Source organism: Gopherus flavomarginatus, chromosome 3 (assembly GCF_025201925.1).
Source record: "Gopherus flavomarginatus isolate rGopFla2 chromosome 3, rGopFla2.mat.asm, whole genome shotgun sequence".
Classification (NCBI taxonomy): domain Eukaryota; kingdom Metazoa; phylum Chordata; order Testudines; family Testudinidae; genus Gopherus; species Gopherus flavomarginatus.
In genome coordinates this window covers 287364258-287386082 of record NC_066619.1, presented here as the reverse complement: position 1 = coordinate 287386082, position 21825 = coordinate 287364258, and the positions used below count along the sequence as shown (strand labels likewise).

At 46.7% G+C, this 21825-nt stretch overlaps 1 protein-coding gene across 4 annotated transcripts in view; it reads left to right on the top strand.

The window, feature by feature from the left end:
• Positions 1 to 17664, top strand: part of C3H2orf81 (chromosome 3 C2orf81 homolog) — a 44817-nt gene extending 27153 nt beyond the window's left edge. For 2 of the 4 annotated variants that reach the window (XM_050944920.1, XM_050944918.1), the window contains 2 exons: positions 12009 to 12038; positions 17053 to 17664. In XM_050944920.1, the coding sequence (XP_050800877.1) occupies positions 12009 to 12038; positions 17053 to 17167 (145 nt within the window). In that variant the 3' untranslated portion in view covers positions 17168 to 17664. Of the gene's footprint in view, positions 1 to 11421; positions 11838 to 12008; positions 12039 to 17052 lie in introns of those variants that run through there. The other 2 variants (XR_007773283.1, XR_007773282.1) reach the window with 2 other exon arrangements.
• The last annotated feature ends 4161 nt before the right edge of the window (positions 17665 to 21825 follow it).

The following is a 21825-nucleotide window of genomic DNA, read 5'->3' as shown; positions in this document are numbered from 1 at the left end:
CCACCCAGCCACCAATGGGCGTGCTGGTGGTGTAACCTTTCTCCAGAGCCCTTGGCTAGTGTCACCACCTGAGAATCTGGGGGCGGCTGAGGGTCCAAACCCACCTCACATGGTGAAGGTCTTAGCCTGTCATAACCTATTCCCAGATTTGGACCTTAGCGTCCAAAATATGGGGGTTAGCATGAAAACCTCCAAGCTTAGTTACCAGCTTGGACCTGGTAAAGCTGCCACCACCCAAAAAATTAGAGTGTTTTGGGGCACTCTGGTCCCCCCAAAAACCTTCTCTGGGGACCTCAAGACCCAAATCCCTTGAGTCTCACAACAAAGGGGAATAAACCATTTCCCTTCCCCCCTCCACGTGTTCCCTCCCTGGGTTCCTGGAGAGATATACAGAAGCAAGCTCCGTGAATCTAAACAGAGAAACTCCACCCTCCCTATTTCCAGTCCTGGAAACAGAAGTACTTCCCTCTTCACCCAGAGGGCATGCAAAGTCAGGCTAGTAAATCTAACACACACAGATTTCCTCCTGACTTCTTCCTCCCACCAATTCCCTGGTGAGCTACAGACTCAATTCCCTGGAGTCCCCCACTAAAGAAAAACTCCAACAGGTCTTAAAAAGAAAGCTTTATGTAAAAAGAAAGAAAAAGTACATAAAAATGGTCTCTCTGTATAAGGTGACAAATACAGGGTCAATTGCTTAAAAGAAATATGTATAAACAGCCTTATTCAAAAAGAATACAATTCAGAATACTCCAGCAACTACACACATGTAAATACAATATATATATATATATATATATATAAAAACCACTGTCTTATCTTTTTGTACTCACAACTTGGAAACAGAAGATTAGAAAGCCAGGAGATAGAAAATCCTTCCCATAGCCGAGAGGGACAGACACAAGACAAAGAACTCAGACACAAACTTCCCTCCACCCAGATTTTAAAAAGTCTTGTTTCCTGATTGGTCCTCTGGTCAGGTGTTTCAGGTTACTTCTTTTCAGGTGAAAGAGACATTAACCCTTAGCTATCTGTTTATGACACGCCCCCCAAATTGCAGACAGTGAGGAAGCTCACCGGTGGCGATTTCCTCCTAGACTTTAAAAGAAACAGATTAATACAACACATGCACCTTTACATATACCACTAAGTATATAACTAACAGACTTCTACATTTTAAGAACACTTTTTAACTACTGTTTTTGCGGCTGCCATTTTTCCCGGTGTCCACCAGAAATAATTTCCTTGTATAAAAGTCCTTGGTCTATAACAAACTGGGATTGATTAGAAAAACTGAGAGGCGGTGGGGTGCTTCGTGCCGCCGCCCAACCTTTCTGAAGACTGTTATTTGCTTCTTGCTCAGTCTGGAACTGTTCCCTTGAGGCTGGGGTCACCAGTTTTTCCTCAGACTGTGGACTTGGGCTTGGTCCCTCTGGAAGCGATGTAGGTGATGGGGTTGTTTCCGTTGCTGGTGAACCGCTCCCCGCTGGTGCACCTGAGGGTATTTTAGGCTCTGGCTGAGTCTTTTGGGTATGGCTGTCTGTTGCTTCTGCCAGTTTTGGCTTGCTGGCGCCCTTTGGCGTTGAGTTTGAAGATGTGGTTGCAATTGCTGGTGCTGGTTGCTGTTCCAGTTCTGGGCCTGGGACTGGAGGTGCTGTGGCTGTTTCAGTGGTTGGCATGGAATTCGGGTTTACTATTTCTGTCTGGGTCTCTGGTAACACAGACAGGGCGTCTATGGACGGCTTAGGAACAGGAATGGGTCTGGAAGCTTGCCTGGTTTGGCTACGTGTAACCATTTTCACTTTTTTGGCCCGCTTCACCTGATTGGCCAAGTTTTCCCCCAGTAGCATGGGGATGGGATAGTTGTCATAGACTGCAAAAGTCCACATTCCTGACCAGCCTTTGTACTGGACAGGCAGTTCAGCTGTAGGCAAGTCTACCGCTTGTGACATGAAGGGGTAAATTGTCACTTGGGCCTTTGGGTTGATGAATTTGGGGTTTACGAAGGATTGGTGGATAGCTGACACTTGTGCCCCCGTGTCTCTCCATGCAGTAACCTTCTTTCCGCCCACTCTCAAATTTTCCCTTTGCTCCAAGGGTATTTGAGAGGCATCTGGGCCTGGGGATCTTTTGGGTGATGGTGGTGTAATGAACTGCACTCGGATGGCGTTCTTTGGACAGTTGGCCTTGATATGTCCCAGTTCATTACACTTAAAGCATCTTCCATCTGATGGGTCACTGGGTCGAGGTGAGTTACTGGAGACTGGTGAGGTGGAAGAATAGGGCGTCTGTGGCTTTACTTGGGTTGTATGTGGGGTCTTTGGCTGTTCCCGGCTGTAGGGTTTATGGTTGGTGTGCCCCCTGGGGTATTTGTTTTTCTTGACAGTAGCTTTTTTGCTTTTTGCTACTTCCATCCATCTGGCTTTAATCTCCCCCGCCTCGGTGAGATTTTTGGGTTTTTTATCTTGTATGTACCGTGTTATGTCCTCAGGAACACCATCCAAGAACCACTCCATTTGTATGAGGAGGTGCAGTTCTTCCAAGGATTTAACATTGTTTTCTGATATTCAGGCCTCATAGTTTTTTCCAACATAGTAGGCGTGTTTGGGAAATGACACATTTGGTTTCCACTTTTGGGTTCTGAAATGCCGACGGGCATGATCCGAGGTTATCCTCATTCTGTATTTGGCCTTGGTTTGAAAAAGATTATAATCGTTTAAGTTTTCCTTAGGCATTTCAGCCGCCACCTCTGCTAAAGGTTCACTGAGCTGTGGCCTCAATTCTACCATGTACTGGTCTTCAGGGATGCTGTACCCAAGACAGGATCTTTTAAAATTTTCCAAGAAGGCCTCGGTGTCATCACCTGCCTTGTAGGTGGGAAATTTCCTGTGATGTGGAACAAGTACTGGCGAAGGGTTGTTAGAATTGGCTGGAGCAGGTTGCTTAGCCTTTTCTAATTCCATGGCCTGTTGGTGGGTCATCCTCTGTTTTTCCAACTCTTGTTGGTGGGCTGCATTGTTGGCTTCTTTTTGTTTTTGTAGCCTTTTCATTTTTTGTTTGTGAGTTGCCTCATCTTTGGCCATTTGTGTTTTTAGCAGTTCTATTTGTTTTTTAATTGCTTTCAGCTGTACTGCTTTTGGTTTTTGTGACATTTTGTTTTTTTGTGTTGGGGTGCCCTCCGGTGTTTATTTTCTGAACTGCAGGTTTTCTGTTGCTTCCTGGGGTCTGCCTAGCAACAGTGCCTTTTTTCCTTTCTTCTTCTAGCTAATCTTTTCAATGTAAAGTAAACCAGAAAAACCACTTTATTTGCATGTGTATAGTGCTGGTAATGACTCTCAATGGGAGTGCTATTGTCTGACAAAAGACCTGTTTGTCACAGCTTAATGGTTCCTTGCTTAAAATGCAAGCCAAAAACTGCAAGAGAGAGCAGAGAAAAAAAAAGTTTTCTGTGGTTTCTTTTGAAACCAAACTTTTTTTTTTTGCTTAAAATCCCCTAGCAGAGAAAAGAAAAATATAATATTCCTACTGGCTTTTGGATTTTATCTATCCCACCGCTACCACCATGTCATAACCTATTCCCAGATTTGGACCTTAGCGTCCAAAATATGGGGGTTAGCATGAAAACCTCCAAGCTTAGTTACCAGCTTGGACCTGGTACTTGCTGCCACCACCCAAAAAATTAGAGTGTTTTGGGGCACTCTGGTCCCTCTGAAAAACCTTCCCTGGGGACCTCAAGACCCAAATCCCTTGAGTCTCACAACAAAGGGAAATAAACCTTTTCCCTTCCCCCCTCCAGGTGCTCCTGGAGAGATACACAGACACAAGCTCTGTGAATCCAAACAGAGTGACTCCCCCTCTCTGTTCCCAGTCCTGGAAACAAAAGCACTTTCCTCTTCACCCGGAGGGAATGCAAAGTCAGGCTAGTAAATCTAACACACAGAGATTTTCTTTTCCCCCTGACTTCTTCCTCCCACCAATTCCCTGGTGAGCTACAGACTCAATTCCCTGGAGTCCCCCACTAAAGAAAAACTCCAACAGGTCTTAAAAAGAAAGCTTTATATAAAAAGAAAGAAAAAGTACATAAAAATGGTCTGTCTGTATAAGGTGACAAATACAGGGTCAATTGCTTAAAAGAAATATGAATAAACAGCCTTATTCAAAAAGAATACAATTCAGAACACTCCAGCAACTACACACATGTAAATACAAATATATATATATATATATATATATATATATATATATATACACCACTGTCTTATCTTTTTGTACTCACAACTTGGAAACAGAAGATTAGAAAGCCAGGTGATAGAAAATCCTTCCCATAGCCGAGAGGGACAGACACAAGACAAAGAACTCAGACACAAACTTCCCTCCACCCAGATTTTAAAAAGTCTTGTTTCCTGATTGGTCCTTTGGTCAGGTGTTTCAGGTTACTTCTTTTCAGGTGAAAGAGACATTAACCCTTAGCTATCTGTTTATGACATAGCCACAGACCTGCCCCATGGCTCTGGCTCCCCCAGACCATCACCTTACAGTCAGCTGTGGGGACGCTGGCCCATGTGATCTCTGGGGCGGGTGGGCGCTGGCTTCTCCACAGTGGGATACGTGTGCATGAGCACGTGACAGCGACAGAACAGGGCAGAAATCCACAAGCCAGCATGACAATGAGGTTGCAAAAGTTGTTTAAAGCCAGGAAGGGCAAGAGGTGCCTTCTTGTCAACTGTTGGAAATGGGCCATCCTGATTATCACTACAAACGTTTATTTTTCTCCTGCTGATAATAGCCTACCTTAACTGATCACTCTCGTCAGAGTTGGTATGGCAACACCCATTTTTTCATGTCCTTGGTGTGTATATATATTCCTGCTGTGTTTTCCACTGTATGCATCCGATGAAGTGGGTTTTAACCCATGAAAGCTTATGCTCAAATAAATTTGTTAGTCTCTAAGGTGCCACAAGTATTCCTGTTCTTTATACATGTTGATCACTGATTACTCTCGCCCCTCGCTCCACCGATATGGTCACAAGGTGCCCGTTATCTACCGGGTAATGAGCGTTGGGATAGGGGGGATGCTCGATCACTGGATGTCCTCGGGAGGGTTGACAAGTGCCCCGAAGGTAGCAATGGGGATAACGCAAACAATGAATCGTGGGGTTAAAATTGAGGGTTTATTGAATGGGTCACAAGTGAGGATGAGGAACAACTTAATACTAGTTACAACTTGGGCCTACAATATAATACTAGAACAAATAATAAAAATACTGCAATTACAAACAGAAGCTGACCCTGGTACCGCTCTAAGTCCCAGTAGTTATTCAGGTCCTTCCAAGGGTTAGTAAAGGTGCTATTGGTGCTATTATTAAGCATAAATGCAATTACTCGTCTAAGTAAAAAAAATGCAATAAGACAGTTAAAGATTGCCGTGAGACTCCAGCCAATCCCCCTTGCATTCAAGGTTTCCTGGTTAGCGGGTTTCCCCTAGCAGGAGCCTTGGGGCGGCTGGAATCGGCTTTCGTCTCCGGCTTACAACACTATTACAGGCTCAGTTAGTTAGCAGAATTAGCAGAATTAGCAGCTAGGCATACTTACACACACAAACCACAAACGTTTCATTACCACCGGCAGACGGGTTGGCTTCTGAGAACACGGAGCCGAGGGAGACCTCGAGTTGATCAGGCTCGGTTACGGATACAGGTTTCTGCGTTTTCTCCCTGCCCACTGCTTGCACGGTGGGCAATTGATAAGGGTAATGACGTGTTCAGTTTTTTGGCCAGGTTTCTCCTAATTAGGAGATTTGCAGGTGCCTCGTTACCACCCTCGGGGGAGAGGGGTGTTTCCTGGAAATGGCTGACCACAAAATTTGCCTAGCCCCAACAGTAACTTTCGGGTAAAGCTTCTCGCTTGAGAGTACGTGCATGCTCGTTTCCTGAACATGGAGGCCAGGGCAAAAGCTGCCTAGGGCTGTGACACTAACAATACAACTTTATACAATTCTTCGCCTGTGACGGTGCTGCCCGTGGGAGCCAGCTGAGGTCACTCAGTCAGGGTGAAACTGCAAACAAAATTGGGCAGACAAATCCCAAATGCTGGTGGTTATTCCAATACTTAGATTTACCAACCAGCACAGAACAGCTTCTATGCTGTTGAGAGTCTCTGGGTTAGGCTAAAACGGGTAAAAAACACGGGTGATGTCGTGCTGGGAGTCTACTACAGGCCACCTAATCAAGTGGAAGAGGTGGATGAGGCTTTTTTCAAACAACTAACAAAATCATCCAAAGCCCAAGATTTGGTGGTGATGGGGGACTTCAACTATCCACATATATGTTGGGAAAATAACACCGCGGGGCACAGACTATCCAATAAGTTCCTCGACTGCATTGCAGACAACTTTTTGTTTCAGAAAGTTGAAAAAGCTACTAGGGGGGAAGCTGTTCTAGACTTGATTTTAACAAATAGGGAGGAACTCGTTGAGAATTTGAAAGTAGAAGGAAGCTTGGGTGAAAGTGATCATGAAATCATAGAGTTTGCAATTCTAAGGAAGGGTAGAAAGGAGTACAGCAGAATAGAGAAAATGGATTTCAGGAAGGCGGATTTTGGTAAGCTCAGAGAGCTGATAGGTAAGGTCCCATGGGAATCAAGACTGAGGGGAAAAACAACTGAGGAGAGTTGGCAGTTTTTCAAAGGGACGCTATTAAGGGCCCAAAAGCAAGCTATTCCGATGGTTAGGAAAGATAGAAAATGTGGCAAAAGACCACCTTGGCTTAACCACGAGATCTTGCGTGACCTACAAAATAAAAAGGCGTCATATAAAAATGGAAACTAGGTCAGATTACAAAGGACGAATATAGGCAAATAACACAGGAATGCAGAGGCAAGATTAGAAAGGCAAAGGCACAAAATGAGCTCAAACTAGCTATGGGAATAAAGGGAAACAAGAAGACTTTTTATCGATACATTAGAAGCAAGAGGAAGACCAAGGACAGAGTAGGTCCACTGCTCAGTGAGGAGGGGGAAACAGTAACGGGAGACTTGGAAATGGCAGAGGTGCTTAATGACTTCTTTGTTTCAGTCTTCACTGAGAAGTCTGAAGGAATGTCTAATATAGTGAATGCTTACGGGAAGAGGGTAGGTTTAGAAGATAAAATAAAAAAAAGAGCAAGTAAAAAATCACTTACAAAAGTTAGATGCCTGCAAGTCACCAGGGCCTGATGAAATGCATCCTAGAATACTGAAGGAGTTAATAGAGGAGGTATCTGAGCCTCTAGCTATTATCTTTGGGAAATCATGGGAGACGGGGGAGATTCCAGAAGACTGGAAGGGGGCAAATATAGTGCCCATCTATAAAAAGGGAAATAAAAACAACCCAGGAAACTACAGACCAGTTAGTTTAACTTCTGTGCCAGGGAAGATAATGGAGCAGGTAATTAAAGAAATCATCTGCAAACACTTGGAAGGTGGTAAGGTGATAGGGAATAGCCAGCATGGATTTGTAAAGAACAAATCATGTCAAACTAATCTGATAGCATTCTTTGATAGGATAACGAGCCTTGTGGATAAGGGAGAAGCGGTGGATGTGATATACCTAGACTTTAGTAAGGCATTTGATACGGTCTCGCATGATATTCTTATAGATAAACTAGGAAAGTACAATTTAGATGGGGCTACTATAAGGTGGGTGCATAACTGGCTGGATAACCGTACTCAGAGAGTAGTTATTAATGGCTCCCAATCCTGCTGGAAAGGTATAACAAGTGGGGTTCCGCAGGGGTCTGTTTTGGGACCGGCTGTGTTCAATATCTTCATCAACGACTTAGATGTTGGCATAGAAAGTACGCTTATTAAGTTTGCGGACGATACCAAACTGGGAGGGATTGCAACTGCTTTGGAGGACAGGGTCAAAATTCAAAATGATCTGGACAAATTGGAGAAATGGTCTGAGGTAAACAGGATGAAGTTCAATAAAGATAAATGCAAAGTGCTCCACTTAGGAAGGAGCAACCAGTTTCACACATACAGAATGGAAGAGACTGTCTAGGAAGGAGTATGGCAGAAAGAGATCTAGGGGTCATAGCAGACCACAAGCTTAATATGAGTCAACAGTGTGATACTGTTGCAAAAAAAGCAAATGTGATTCTGGGATGCATTAACAGGTGTGTTGTAAACAAGACACGAGAAGTCATTCTTCCGCTTTACTCTGCGCTGGTTAGGCCTCAACTGGAGTATTGTGTCCAGTTCTGGGCACCACATTTCAAGAAAGATGTGGAGAAATTGGAGAGGGTCCAGAGAAGAGCAACGAGAATGATTAAAGGTCTTGAGAACATGACCTATGAAGGAAGGCTGAAGGAATTGGGTTTGTTTAGTTTGGAAAAGAGAAGACTGAGAGGGGACATGATAGCAGTTTTCAGGTATCTAAAAGGGTGTCATCAGGAGGAGGGAGAGAACTTGTTCACCTTAGCCTCCAATGATAGAACAAGAAGCAATGGGCGTAAACTGCAGCAAGGGAGATTTAGGTTGGACATTAGGAAAAAGTTCCTAACTGTCAGGGTAGTTAAACACTGGAATAGATTGCCTAGGGAAGTTGTGGAATCTCCATCTCTGGAGGTATTTAAGAGTAGGTTAGATAAATGTCTATTAGAGATGGTCTAGACAGTATTTGGTCCTGCCATGAGGGCAGGGGACTGGACTCGATGACCTCTCGAGGTCCCTTCCAGTCCTAGAGTCTATGAGTCTATAATACCTCACTGTTACTTACAAGTTCAAACAACGCAGTTCCCTTAAAGTACCCAGCCTCAGGCCTCTGTCCAGACACACACGTCAGATATGATGATGATTCCTGAAAATCTTATCATATAACAGAAAAGGTTCTTCCAATCCCAAAGGATCAGCCACATACCCACGTTTAATTATAATTTAGATATTACCCAAAATACACGCTATCGTCAATTCTTATTAACTAAGCTAAAATGTATTAAAAAAGAAAAGAGAGAGAGAGTGTTGGTTAAAAGATCAATATACAGACAGATTTGACTTCAGTTCTTGAGACCAAGTGGTCAAAGAAACTTAGACCGGACGAGTATAAGTCGGAAGACACGTCCACGGTCTTGTTCAGCGCACTAAACAAAGCGCTGGACCTCTGTGCGGTCCTTCATGGAAGCACTATGTTTGCCGCTAAACAGGCCGCCGCGAACGGCACCGATAGCGCAGAAAGCGAGATGAGTGACAAGGAGGAGGAGGATGGGAGTCAGGCTGGTGGAAACCCACCCCCCTATGAAGCCCCCCCTCCCCCTTCGATCTATTCTGCTCTCCCCTCAGCCCCACCTGCGCCTGAGAAGGAGATGCAGATGGAGGCAATGCCTGTTGCTATTACAAAAAGCAAGGTGGACTCTAATACAGGCCAAATTACTACTACCACCGAATATCGTACCCGGACTAAGGCAGAATTGAAGGAGTTTATGGTAGACACCAGGCGTGGGGAGAGCGAGCCCGCCCTCGTTTGGCTGGGCCGTCTGGCCCTGGATCATGGGGCAGAGATAGTGAACAGGGAGGAGGCTAGTCTCTTGGCCAAAACGTCCACCTGGTCGGGAGGATTTTCAGGCCATAACCTCTTAAGAAACGGGGTCTGGCCACTTACTACACCAGCCGCAGCCTCTTTAGCCATGAAGGGCAGTTTTAAGGGCATGTATATACCTCCCGGCAGCATAAATACACCCCATGAAATCATATGGGCTATTGCCGGGGCATCCATCGTAATGTGGGACCCACAGACGGTGCCCTTGAGCTTGAATCCGCAGCAAGCCCAATCCAACACGCCGCTCATTTATGTCGGGGACCCCACCCAGATCCCGGTCAACAGGGATGCAGTGGACTTAGCCATAGATGGTGCCCCACCAATTGACACAGGGGGAACCCTTTTGCTGCATGGTTGGGTTGGGCGACCTCTTATTACTTTATATGAGGCTATGTCCCGTCTTCGGATGCCACAAGCCCCCAAGAGCCCCATCTCAGCCCTTCCAGCTGAGAACCCTGTTAATAAGGGTCAGCCTAAGCACCCTGAATGTACCAAGGCCGAAAGGGCGCTTTTTGGGTTCCTGTTACATAAGGGGATGCCCAAGGAAGCACTGCGGAAGATGTCTAACTCTCAACAACAAAACCTGGGGAAACAGTTAGGATGGAAGGACTGGGACGATTATTTAAGAACAAAAAACGAGTAGAGGCCGGGTGCGCCCCGGCCTCCACGGAGCCTTGGAATGAGCAACCATATTACACCCTATTGGTAGCCGGTCCCAAACCCCTTCACACCCCTGTATCTTTCCTGTTGGACACCGGAGCTCAAATCTCCGTTATTAAACCCAATGTACCGCATGTACCCACAAGTTCTACTATGTTTATTCAGGGTCTTAACAGCACTGAAGAAAAACCCGTAGTCCGCTTTACTCTAATTCATAAAGGATACAAGCGGAAAGTTAAGGCTTTGTTGGGAGGAACAAATTTGCTGGGGGTTGGGGATATAAAACTACTATGATTACAAAAACAGGACTTTTGGCAACTACAAGCTCATCTCTGCTGTGTATCTGAACCTCAAGGTACTCAGGGTGACTCCAGTCAATGACTGGGGATCTCAATCCTTGTGGCTTAAGGTTTCCCCTTCTTGAAACCCAAAGGAGATCTGAGATGATGAAGGATCGTGTCCCATGGTTCTTATACATTTACATGAGAAAACAATAGGCTTAACTCCTTCTCCCAAACATCCTGGCAATTAGCACAGGGTAATTTATCCGTTAAACAGTTCAGATACAGGTTACCACAACCTTCAAAGAAACACATAGACAAAAATACTATTTCACTTCAGTATCATCATAAATGCTAATATTCCTTTTTTGATCTTTGAATTAAAATTATAGCAATAGACAAGACTTGTTTGCTTACATCACAAGACCTGAGCAAACATCTACCCTTGAGATCTCTACCAAGGCAGACTAGCATTTCAAAGCTCTGTTCATTTACAGATCTTCGTAACCAGTCCTTAAGGTTCACCCATGGGTCAGGTCAGTCGGTGAGGTGAGTTAATTAACTCTTTCTGGCCCTGTCACCTTTCAATGAGATATTCTATCACACTCATAAGGTCACAGCCTGCCAGAGAGTTTTTAGAGTTTGTCAGACACCTGGCCACACTTCAGTTCTGTCAGTTTGCTGAGGTTTGGCCTCAGTGACTGAGCAGTTGAAACCTTCAGGACTGCAGCAAGGTCTGCACCAGACAGTTGTGTTCAGTATTTTGACTTGTTTGTATTCATTGTGGAAAAAAGTGACGCTGCCTCCATGACTGACTCTGCGCGGTGACTGGTGATGGTGTCTCTGTCCCTCTCCCCCAGCCAATGGGAGCTGCGGGGGGCGGTGCCTGCAGCAGACATTGGGCAGCGTGTCTGCATGCGTCTCTCCTCCGCAGGCCGCCCGCAGCGGGGGGTTCTCGGGCCGCAGATGCCTGCGGGCTGGGGCTTTGAGACCCCTGCGGTCAAGGGTTAATAAGCCCATAGGTAAAAGGAAGAGAATGGGCACCTGACTAACAGAGCCAATGGGAAGGCTAGAACTTTTTAAAATGGGCGGCGGGGGGACTTCTCCTTTCTCTGTCTGTGTTGCTCTCCCGGAGAGCAGGGGCAGGGCTGAAACTGTGTGTGAAAAACTTTGGGCCAGGTATGAAAAATCACCAGATCGTACCTAGAAACTACTTATTTGAAACCCCAGATGTGTAAGTAGCCCAGGAAATGTCTAGGAAGATGCGATTAGGTTTATCTCTTTTATTTCTTTATGGCTTGTGGACTTCTCTGTGCTAACCCCAGGTACTTTTGCTTTGCTTGTAACCTTTAAGCTGGAGCTAAAGAGAGCTAGCTTGATGCTTAATCCTTGTAACTGGGTGGTTTTTTCTAAATCTAGCAAAAAGCCCAAGTTCCAAATGTAATGTCTTTCGGTTTTTAATTAAATTTACCTTTTTTTTTTTTTTTTTTTTTTAGGAACAGGATTGGATCTTTGTGTCCTAGGAGGTTTGTGCATGTTGTTTAATTAGCTGGTGGTATCAACTGATTTTCTTTTGTTTTCTTTCTCAGCTCTTCCCTGGAGGCGGGGGGAGGAAGGGCTTGAGGGTGCCCCACAGGAAGGAATTCCCAAGTGTGCTATCCTGGGTTCTCAAAGGGGTTTTTGCACTTGGGTGGTTGTCACAGACTCACAGATTGTGCCCACTCTTGGCCCCATGCGGTCTGTGGGCGGTGCCCCTTTCAGTGCGACAGCCCTTCTCGGGGGTCCACTCTCTCTCGGGGTCAGGCCCCTCCACCTCCTGGAGCCGCACCTCTCTGAGCCTTAGCACACCCGTCTCTGCTGTGGTCCCCCTTAGGGAGTCCACGTGCTCTGGACCTCCTGGGCCTCCTCACCCCCAAAGGGGCTGAGGCAACCCTGTTCTCTAGCCCGGAGCGACTCCCAGCCAGCGTAACACAGGAGGGTTTATTGAGAGTTGAACCCAGCACAGGAAACTCTCAGGGCCTTAGGCCTGGCCTTTCACAATAACAGCACATCCCAGTTCCCCTGCAGCCAGGTGGGCTCTGCCTGCTCCCCCTCTCCAGCCCAGAGCCCCCCTGCTTCCCAGCTGGGCCTCCAATATCCCTGGCCCCAAGCCCCCCCTCTGTCCATTGTCTTCTCTCCAGGTAAACAGGGTCGTAAAACAGGAAGGCCTGGGTCTCCTCTCCTCTCAGCCCTTGTCATGGTATCTTTCCCCAATCTGAACCTTAGAGTCCAAAAGTTGGGGTACCAGCATGAATTCCTCTAAGCTTAATTACCAGCTTAGATCTGATAAACTGCCACCAACCAGGAATTCCAGTGCCTGATACACTCTGGTCCCCCCAAAACCTTCCCTGGGGACCCCCAAGACCCAGACCCCCTGGATGTTAACACAAGGAAAGTAAACCCCTTTCCTCACTGTTGCCTCTCCCAGGCTTCCCCTCCCTGGGTTACCCTGGAAGATCACTGTCATTCAAACTCCTTGAATCACAACACAGAGAAATTAGGTCTCCTGGAGAGAGAGACAGATTCACGCTCCGTGAATCTAAAACAAAAGGATTCCACCCTTCCCCTCCCTTCTCCTTCCCTGGTAAGTGCAGACTCAATTCCCTTGAGCCTCAACAAGGGGGAAAATCAGACAAGTCTTAAAAGCAAAACTTTTAATAAAAGAAAAAAAGAATAAAGAAAATCACTGTAAATTGAAGATAGAATATTACAGTGTCTGTCAGCTTCTAGAAACTGGAGAAAAAGCCTCCTCCAGCAGAAATACAATTTAAAACTCTACCAGCCAGATACACATTAAAACTCTACCAGCCAGATACACATTTGCAAATAAAGGAAAACCAATTAAAAAGAATATAACCGCCTGATCCTTACTAGATACTCACTATTCTGAATATATAAGAGACTGTAGCAGGGAGATTGGCAAGAAACCTGGTTGCACGTCTAGCCCCTTCCAGGACCAAGAGAGAACAAAGCAAAACCCAAAAAACACAAACAAAGGCTTCCCTCCACTGAGATTTGAAAGTATCTTGTCTCCTGATTGGTCCCTTGGTCAGGTGTTTGGTTCCCTGTTTGTTAACCCTTTACAGGTAAAAGAGACATTCACCCTTAACTATCTGTTTATGACAGCCCTCCTCTGGCTCCAACCGGCTGGTCAGGTCACCGGGGTCCTCTCCCCGCAGCCCATTGTCCCCCACTGGCCAGAACCGGCTGTGTCTCCTGAGCTGGGTCTCCGGGTTGTCAGGTCATCAGTCGCTGGGGTCTCCATTCTCTAGGCCATTGGCTGGGGTCCCAAGTTCCCTCTCCGGTCCTCTGTAACAACAAACTCCCTCTCCCCTCCCCTCGTTAAACCAGTAACACCTGGGGACACTGAGTCCCCCTCCTTCTGCATGTAACCACTGGAAAACACAGAAAACCCAAGAAAACCCCCCGCTTCGTCACAGTGGTGGCAGCATCTACCCATCCAAGGTCAGAGAGAAGCTGTGACCTTGGGAGTTTAATACCAGCCTGGAGAGGCCAGTATAAATTTTTAGAGTCCTTGCGGGTCCCACCTTCTGCACTTGGAGTGCCAGAGTGGGGAATCAGCCTTGACAGAGACGTAGGACTAGAATGGCCAGCTGGATCACTGAGTCCAGTGTTCTGCTGTCGCAGGTAGTCCTGGAGCGTCAGCTGCCTCCCTCTGTATTGTGTGTCTGAGCGAGGGGCATGGGGCACAGGCTGGCAAAGGGAAAAGCAGTTCCTGGAAATTCTGTCTGAGATCCAGTCACTGTCAAGCTGGCAAAGTCCTTGGGATGCCATGGCTGCGTCTCATCCTTTGCTGCTGCTACAGCCTCCAGCTGGTTTGAGATTGGGCTTGGACTTTTCTGCATCCCCTCAGATGGGCCTAAGAGCCCCGATTCCCACATGCCCTTCACTTACCCTAATAAATGTATGTTGTGGAGTCAAAATTCCCCACAGTACATCAGAGAGGCTTGCCTGGCATCTGGTGCTGGCAGACGTTGTTTGAAAGCCCTAATCCTGCAGTCACTTGTGTACGTGTGTAAACATGAGGAAAACAGAAATTAATGGACCACAGTTGGTGTGTTGGACATTAGACCTAATTGGTGGACAAAATAATGAGGGGATGAACTATTGTTAATTTTAACCATGCTAATGGTAAGTCCTACCTAGCAGTAGTGAAGTGTTACCCAGGGTGGGGAGGGAGCACTGACAGGACACCATCAAATTAGGCCTGAATAAAGACTAGGAGTGGATGAGTCATTACAAAACCTCATTTTACCATCCTAATTTCCTCCTACTGTTACTGTTACTCCAACTGTTTGAAATGGGCCACCCTCATTACCACTACAAAAGTGATTTTTCCTCCTTGGTATTCTACTGTTAATTGAGTTGTCTTGTTAGACTGACCCCTGCACCTGGTAAGGCAACTCCCATCTTTTCATGTACTATACCTGCTACTGTGTTTTCCACTCTATGCATCTGATGAAGTAGGTTCTAGCCCATGAAAGCTTATGTCCAAATAAATTTGTTGATCTCTAAGGCCTGGTCTACACTATGCGTTTATACCTATTTTAGCAGCGTTAAACCGATTTAACCCTGCACCCGTCCACACAACGAGGCCCTTTATATTGATATAAAGGGCTTTTTAAACTGGTTTCTGTACTCCTCCCTGACGAGAGAAGTAGCACTGAAATTGGTATCACCATATCGGATTAGGCTTAGTGTGGCTGCAAATCGATGGTATTGGCCTCCGGGCGGTATCCCACAGTGCACTACTGTGACTGCTCTGGACAGCAATCTGAACTCGGATGCACTGGCCAGGTAGACAGGAAAAGCCCCGCAAACTTTTGAATTTCATTTCCTGTTTGGCCAGCGTGGAGCTCTCACCAGCACAGGTGACCATGCAGAGCTCATCAGCACAGGTAGCAATGCAGTCTCCTGAGAATCGAAAAAGAGCTCCAGCATGGACCGCACGGGAGGTACTGGATCTGATCGCTGTATGGGGAGAGGATCCGTGCTAACAGAACTCCGTTCCAAAAGACGAAATGAAAAAACATTTGAAAAAATCTCCAAGGCCATGATGGAGAGAGGCCACACCAGGGACTCAGTGCAGTGCAGAGTGAAAGTTAAGGAGCTCAGACAAGCCTACCAGAAAACCAAAGAAGCAAACGGAAGGTCCGGGGCAGGGCCGAAAACATGCCGCTTCTACGCTGAGCTGCATGCAATTCTACGGGGGTCCACCACCAGTACCCCACCCCTGTCCGTGGATTCCGAGGTGGGGGTGGTAATCTCAGCCATGTCTGAGGATTCTGCGGATGGGGAAGATGAGGAGGAGGAAGAGGAGGACGAGCTTGCAGAGAGCACACAGCACACCGTTCTCCCCAACAGCCAGGAGCTTTTTCTCACCGAGACGGAATTACCCTCCCAGCCCTCCCAAGCCAGTAGCCCAGACAATGAAGCCATGAAGCGACCTCTGGTGAGTGTACCTTTGTAAATATAAAACATGGTTAAAAGCAAGCGTTTTTTAATGATTGATTTGCCCTAAGGACTTGGGATGCATTCGCGGCCAGTACAGTTATTGGAAAAGTTTGTTAACATGTCTGGGGATGGAGCGGAAATCCTCCAGGGACATCTCCATGAAGCTCTCCTGGAGGTACTCCAAAAGCCTTTGCAGAAGGTTTCTGGGCAGGGCAGCCTTATTCCATCCACCATGGTAGGACACTTGACCACACCATGCGTGTAGCAAGTAATCTGGTATCATTGCATGACAAAGCCTAGCTGCGTATGGTCCCGGTGATTGCTGGCATTCAAGCAACATCCGTTCTTTATCTAGCTGTGTTATCCTCAGGAGAGTGATATCGTTCATGGTAACCTGGTTGAAATTCAGAAATTTAATTAAGGGGACAGACATGACCATTCCTACTGGCCTGTTTGCCTGTTGCTTAAAAGAAATCCTTTCTTGCAGGTAGCCAAGCATGGGGAGGGGAGGAGGGGTAACGGCCCTGAGCTTTTTCGCATTTGGCTAGCAGGGATCTTCCCTGCTGCCAGCCACTCGGTGGGGGGGGAAAGGGGGATGTTTAGCAGTGATCTTCCATGATACTAGCCACGCGGTGGAGGGAGGGGTAAAGCGATCATCCCAGAGAATTGGATGGGGGGGGTGGTTTCTGCTGCTGCATGTTAACAGGAAAGAAGCAGCACTGAACGGGCTTTGCTTGGTATTTGGGAAAGGAGGGCACTGTGTATATGAAGGCTGCAGAAGACGAAAGACAGTGGCTTACCATGGCTGCATGCAAGCTGAATTCTGCTGTCCGGACCTGCATCTGTGAGATCTGTAACACCAGAGCCGCAGGCACTCAATATTAAGATGCAAAATGCGACCTTGTAGTGAAATCACATGTGCTATGTAAGGTGAATAGTGTTGTTCACTGTGAAAGAGTATAACCATTGTTCTGTAAAATGTATCTTTTTAAATACTTCTCTCCCTTTTTTCCCTCCTTCATGCAGCTGCAAATTTATCAAGCCTCCCTACTCCATCCCTAAGGCTAGCTCAGATAAGGCGGAGGAAAAAAAAGACGTGAGACGAAATGTTCTCAGACATCATGGAAGTGACCCGCAATGAAAGAGCTCATCTGAATGAGTGGAAGGATGTGGTATCCAATTACAGGAAAGATGCCAGTGAATGTGAGGACAGGAGGGACCAATGTGAGGAGAGGAGGGACGCTCGAGATGAGAGGTGGCGGCAGGAAGATCAGTGGTGGCGGGATGCAACGCTGGGGCTACTGCGTGATCAAACTGACATCCTCCGACGTCTGGTGGACCTTCAGGAACAGCAGCAGGGTCACAGAGTGCCGCTGCAGCCCCTGTGTAACCACCCTCACCACTCACCGTGTTCCATATCTTCCTCACCCAGCCGTGTAAGAACGCGTGGGGGAAGGCTTCATGCACCCGCCCACTCCACTCCCGTGGACAGCCCAACCAAAAGGCTGTCATTACTTTGAAATATTTGTAGTAGCCTTTTCCTTCCCTTCTATCCTCCTCCCAAACCACACCCGAGATACCTTGTCATTTCTCTCCCTCTTTTTATAATGACTTTTTAATAAAGAATACATGATTTTTAAACAATAGTGACTTTATTTCCTTAAGCAAACTGTAATTGAAGGGGGAGGGTGGGTTGCTTACAGGGAACGAGTCAATCAACGGGGGGGTTCATCAAGGGGAAACAAACACAACAGTCACACCGTACCCTGGACCGTGATGAAACTCTTTTTCAAAGCTTCTCTGATGCGCACCGCTTCCTGGTGTGCTCTTCTAATCGCCCTGGTGTCTGGCTGCGCGTAATCAGCAGCCAGGTGATTTGCCTCAGCTTCCCACCCCACCGTAAAGGTCTCCCCCTTACTCTCACAGAGATTGTGGAGCACACAGCAAGCAGCAATAACAATGGGGACATTGGTTTGGCTGAGGTCTGAGCGAGTAAGTAATGTGCGCCAGCGCGCCTTTAAATGGCCAAATGCACATTCTACCACCATCCTGCACTTGCTCAGCCTGTAGTTGAACAACTCCTGACCACTGTCCAGGCTGCCTGCGTATGGCTTCATGAGCCATGGCATCAAGGGGGAGACTGGGTCACCCAGGATAACTACGGGCATTTCAACATCCCCAACTGTTATTTTCTGGTCTGGGAAGTAATTCCCTTGCTGGAGCCATTTAAACAGAGCAGTGTTCCTGAAGACGCGAGTGTCATGAACCCTTCCCGGCCATCCCACGAGGATGTTGGTGAAACATCCCTTGTGATCCACCAGTGCTTGCAGCACCATGGAAAAGTACCCCTTGCGGTTTATGTAGTGGGTGCCCTGGTGCTCCGGTGCCAAGATAGGGATATGGGTTCCATCTATCGCCCACCCCCCCCCCCCACAGTTAGGGAATCCCATTGCAGCAAAGCCATCCACTATGACCTGCACGTTTCTCAGGTCTGGTCCACACTACGCTGTTAAACTGATTTTAACAGCATTAAATCGATTTAACGCTGCACCCGTCCACACTACACTGCTCTTTATATCAATTTAAAGTGCTCTTTAAATCGATTTCTGTACTCCTACAAAACGAGAGGAGTAACGCTAAAATCGATATTACTATATCGATTTAGGGTTAGTGTGGACGCAAATCGACGTTATTGGCCTCATTCTTTTACAGTAGCTACCCACAATGCACCGCTCCAGAAATCGACGCTGGCCTCGGACCACGGACGCACACCACCGAATTAATGTGCCTAGTGTGGACGCACACAATCGACTTTATAATATCTGTTTTATAGAATCGGTTTTAGCTAATTCGAATTTATCCTGTAGTGTAGACGTACCCTCAGAGTCACAATCTTAAGTAGCAGCAGCTTAATGATAGCTTTGGCTACTTGCATCACAGCAGCCCCCACAGTAGATTTTCCCACTCCAAACTGATTCCCGACTGACTGGTATCTGTCTGGCGTTGCAAGCTTCCAGAGGGCTATTGCCACTCGCTTCTCAACTGTGAAGGCTGCTCTCATCTTGGCATTATGGTGTTTCAGGGCAGGGGAAAGCAAGTCACAAAGTTCCATGAAAATGCCCTTACACATGCGAAAGTTTCTCAGCTGCTGCGAATCGTCCCACACCTGCAAAACTATGCGGTCCCACCAGTCTGTGCTTGTTTCCCGGGCCCCAAATCAGCGTTCAATGGCTAGAACCTGCCCTATTACCAGCAGGATCCCCAAAGCGCAGGGGCCCGTGGTTTGAGAGAATTCTGTGTCCATGTCCTCATCACTCTTGTCGCTGCTCTGCCATAGCCACCGCCTCCTCGCCTGGCTTTGCAGGTCCCAGTTCAGCATTGACTGCATGAGAATGCGCGAGGTGTTTAAAACGTCCCTGATTGCTGTCTTGAGCTCAGCAGGATCCATGCTTGCCATGGAATGGCATCTGCACAGTTCACCCAGGAAAAAAGGTGTGAAATGGTTGGCTGCTGCTGCTTTCACGGAGGGAGGGGTGAGGCTGTACCCAGAAGAACCAGCGGCAATGTTTTTTGCCCCATCAGGCACTGGGATCTGTGACGTTATTGATATAAAATGGGACCATATAGAACATGGTTTGCAACTAAGATCCTGTAGTGGCACCAGATCTTATGAAAAGGGGGTCATATAAGGTGTCTAAGACCAGGTTATGGGTTACTGGTTATGATTATGCTGTCTGTATGTCTGTATCATTTTGTAGTTGAAGTTATGAATATTGGCTGTATGCTGTCTATATTTCAAACTTGTGCTGTGTTACTGGGAAAGATCCCAGACAAGTTGGTGTTAGCTCTGCTTAGCCTGCTTGATGGCCCCTTAAGGACCATCAGCTACACAATTGACCCATTGAGAGGAGATAGATATGCCTTGTGACTCAGCAGGGTGTGCAGAAACTGGCCCATGTGACTGCAAACTCCATTTTGCTGTAATTTTCGACAGTAAGAACAAAGAAGTGTTCTTACACCTGGAAGTGCCTATATAAGGCTGATGCCTCATCTCCATCTTGTCTTCAATCCTGCTTCTTACCTCTGGAGGGACTTTGCTACAAACTGAAGCTCTACACAAAGGACTGATGACCCATCCCAGCAGGGGATGTTCTCCAGATACTTGATTTGAACCTGCAGTTTACTCCATCACTGCTACAAGCCTGAACTAAGAACTTTGCCATTACTGTATGTAATTGATTCCATTTAACCAATTCTAGCTCTCATCTCTATCTTTTTCCCTTTATGAATAAACCTTTAGATTTTAGATTCTAGAGGATTGGCAACAGCGTGATTTGTGGGTAAGATCTGATGTGCATATTGACCTGGGTCTGGGGCTTGGTCCTTTGGGATCGAGAGAACCTTTTTCTTTTACTGGGGTGTTGGTTTTCATAACCATTCATCCCCAGGACGAGTGGCACTGGGGATGATACTGGGAGACTGGAGTGTCTAAGGAAATTGCTTGTGTGACTTGTGGTTAGCCAGTGGGGTAAAACCAAAGTCCTTTTTGTCTGGCTGGTTCGGTTTGCCTTAGAGGTGGAAAAACCCCAGCCTAGGCCTGTAACTGCCCTGTTTAAGCAATTGGTCCTGAATTGGCACTCTCAGTTGGGTCCCGCCAGAACCTCATCGTCACAGGATCTCAACCCAGAATTCCAAGGGGCGGGGGAGACTGCAGGAACTATGGGATAGCTACAGGATAGCTACCCACAGTGCAACCCTCTGGAAATCAACGCTAGCCTTGGTACACGGACGCACGCCACTAAATTAATGTGCTTAGTGTGGCCGCGTGAACTCGACTTTATACAATCTATTTTACAAAACTGGTTTATGTAAAATCGGAATAATCCCATAGTGTAGACGTACCCTAAGATGCCACAAGGACTCCTTGTTTTTGCTGATACAAACTAACATGGCTTCCACTCTGAAACTTTTCTCTCCCTCTGCATTCCCGGAGTGCCTCTTTTACTATTTCTAGCTGGCTCTGAGTATTCGTAGCCAGTACCTCCCAATTGTCTGCTCCCTTTTCCGTTTGGTTTAGCTTTTCCTGTAGAGATGCCTTTTCCTCTTTACGGGAAGCTAAGCGGAGGTGACAGTCATTACATGCCTCCCACATCAACCACATTGCTGCTGCATCTCTTTTGTCAGCACTAGAAGGTTTGTATATGAGGAGATACTGAGCCAATTTATCCTCTAGGTCCGAAATGGTGCAGACATCAGCTAGGGCTTGTTCAGTCCAACGACTGGTCCCAAATTTTTGAAGGATTTGCTTAAAAGGAGTGATCTCCTGAACAAAACGTGAGGTTGGGGCTCTCTCTGGTTCTATTCCCCCTTCGGGCGAGAGCTTAACCTGCCTTCTCTTGAACCTATCTTTAAAAGCTTGTTCAAACTTTCCTGTCACACCTGACACCGGTCAGCGAGTGACACTGCCTAGGTTCCGGGAAACTTCCTCATCACCCCTGACACAATTCAGTGAGTGACACAGCCTGGATTCTGAAATTGTAGCTGAATAATATTTACCTCTGCCTATATATATTCTTCAAGACCAGGAGGTTGATTTACTCCATCTATATATATCCTTCAAGACCTAGGACTCATAGACTCATAGACTTTAAGATCAGGTGGACAAACTTCTATATCCTTCAGAGTTTGTCTGGTCAGCAAGATTGAAGTGTCAAGCTCTCTAGAGCTGGTGGTGTGCACACCAATTTTCACAATAACCAAGACATATGCCAATATTCCCCCTTTCGCAATTTTCCACCA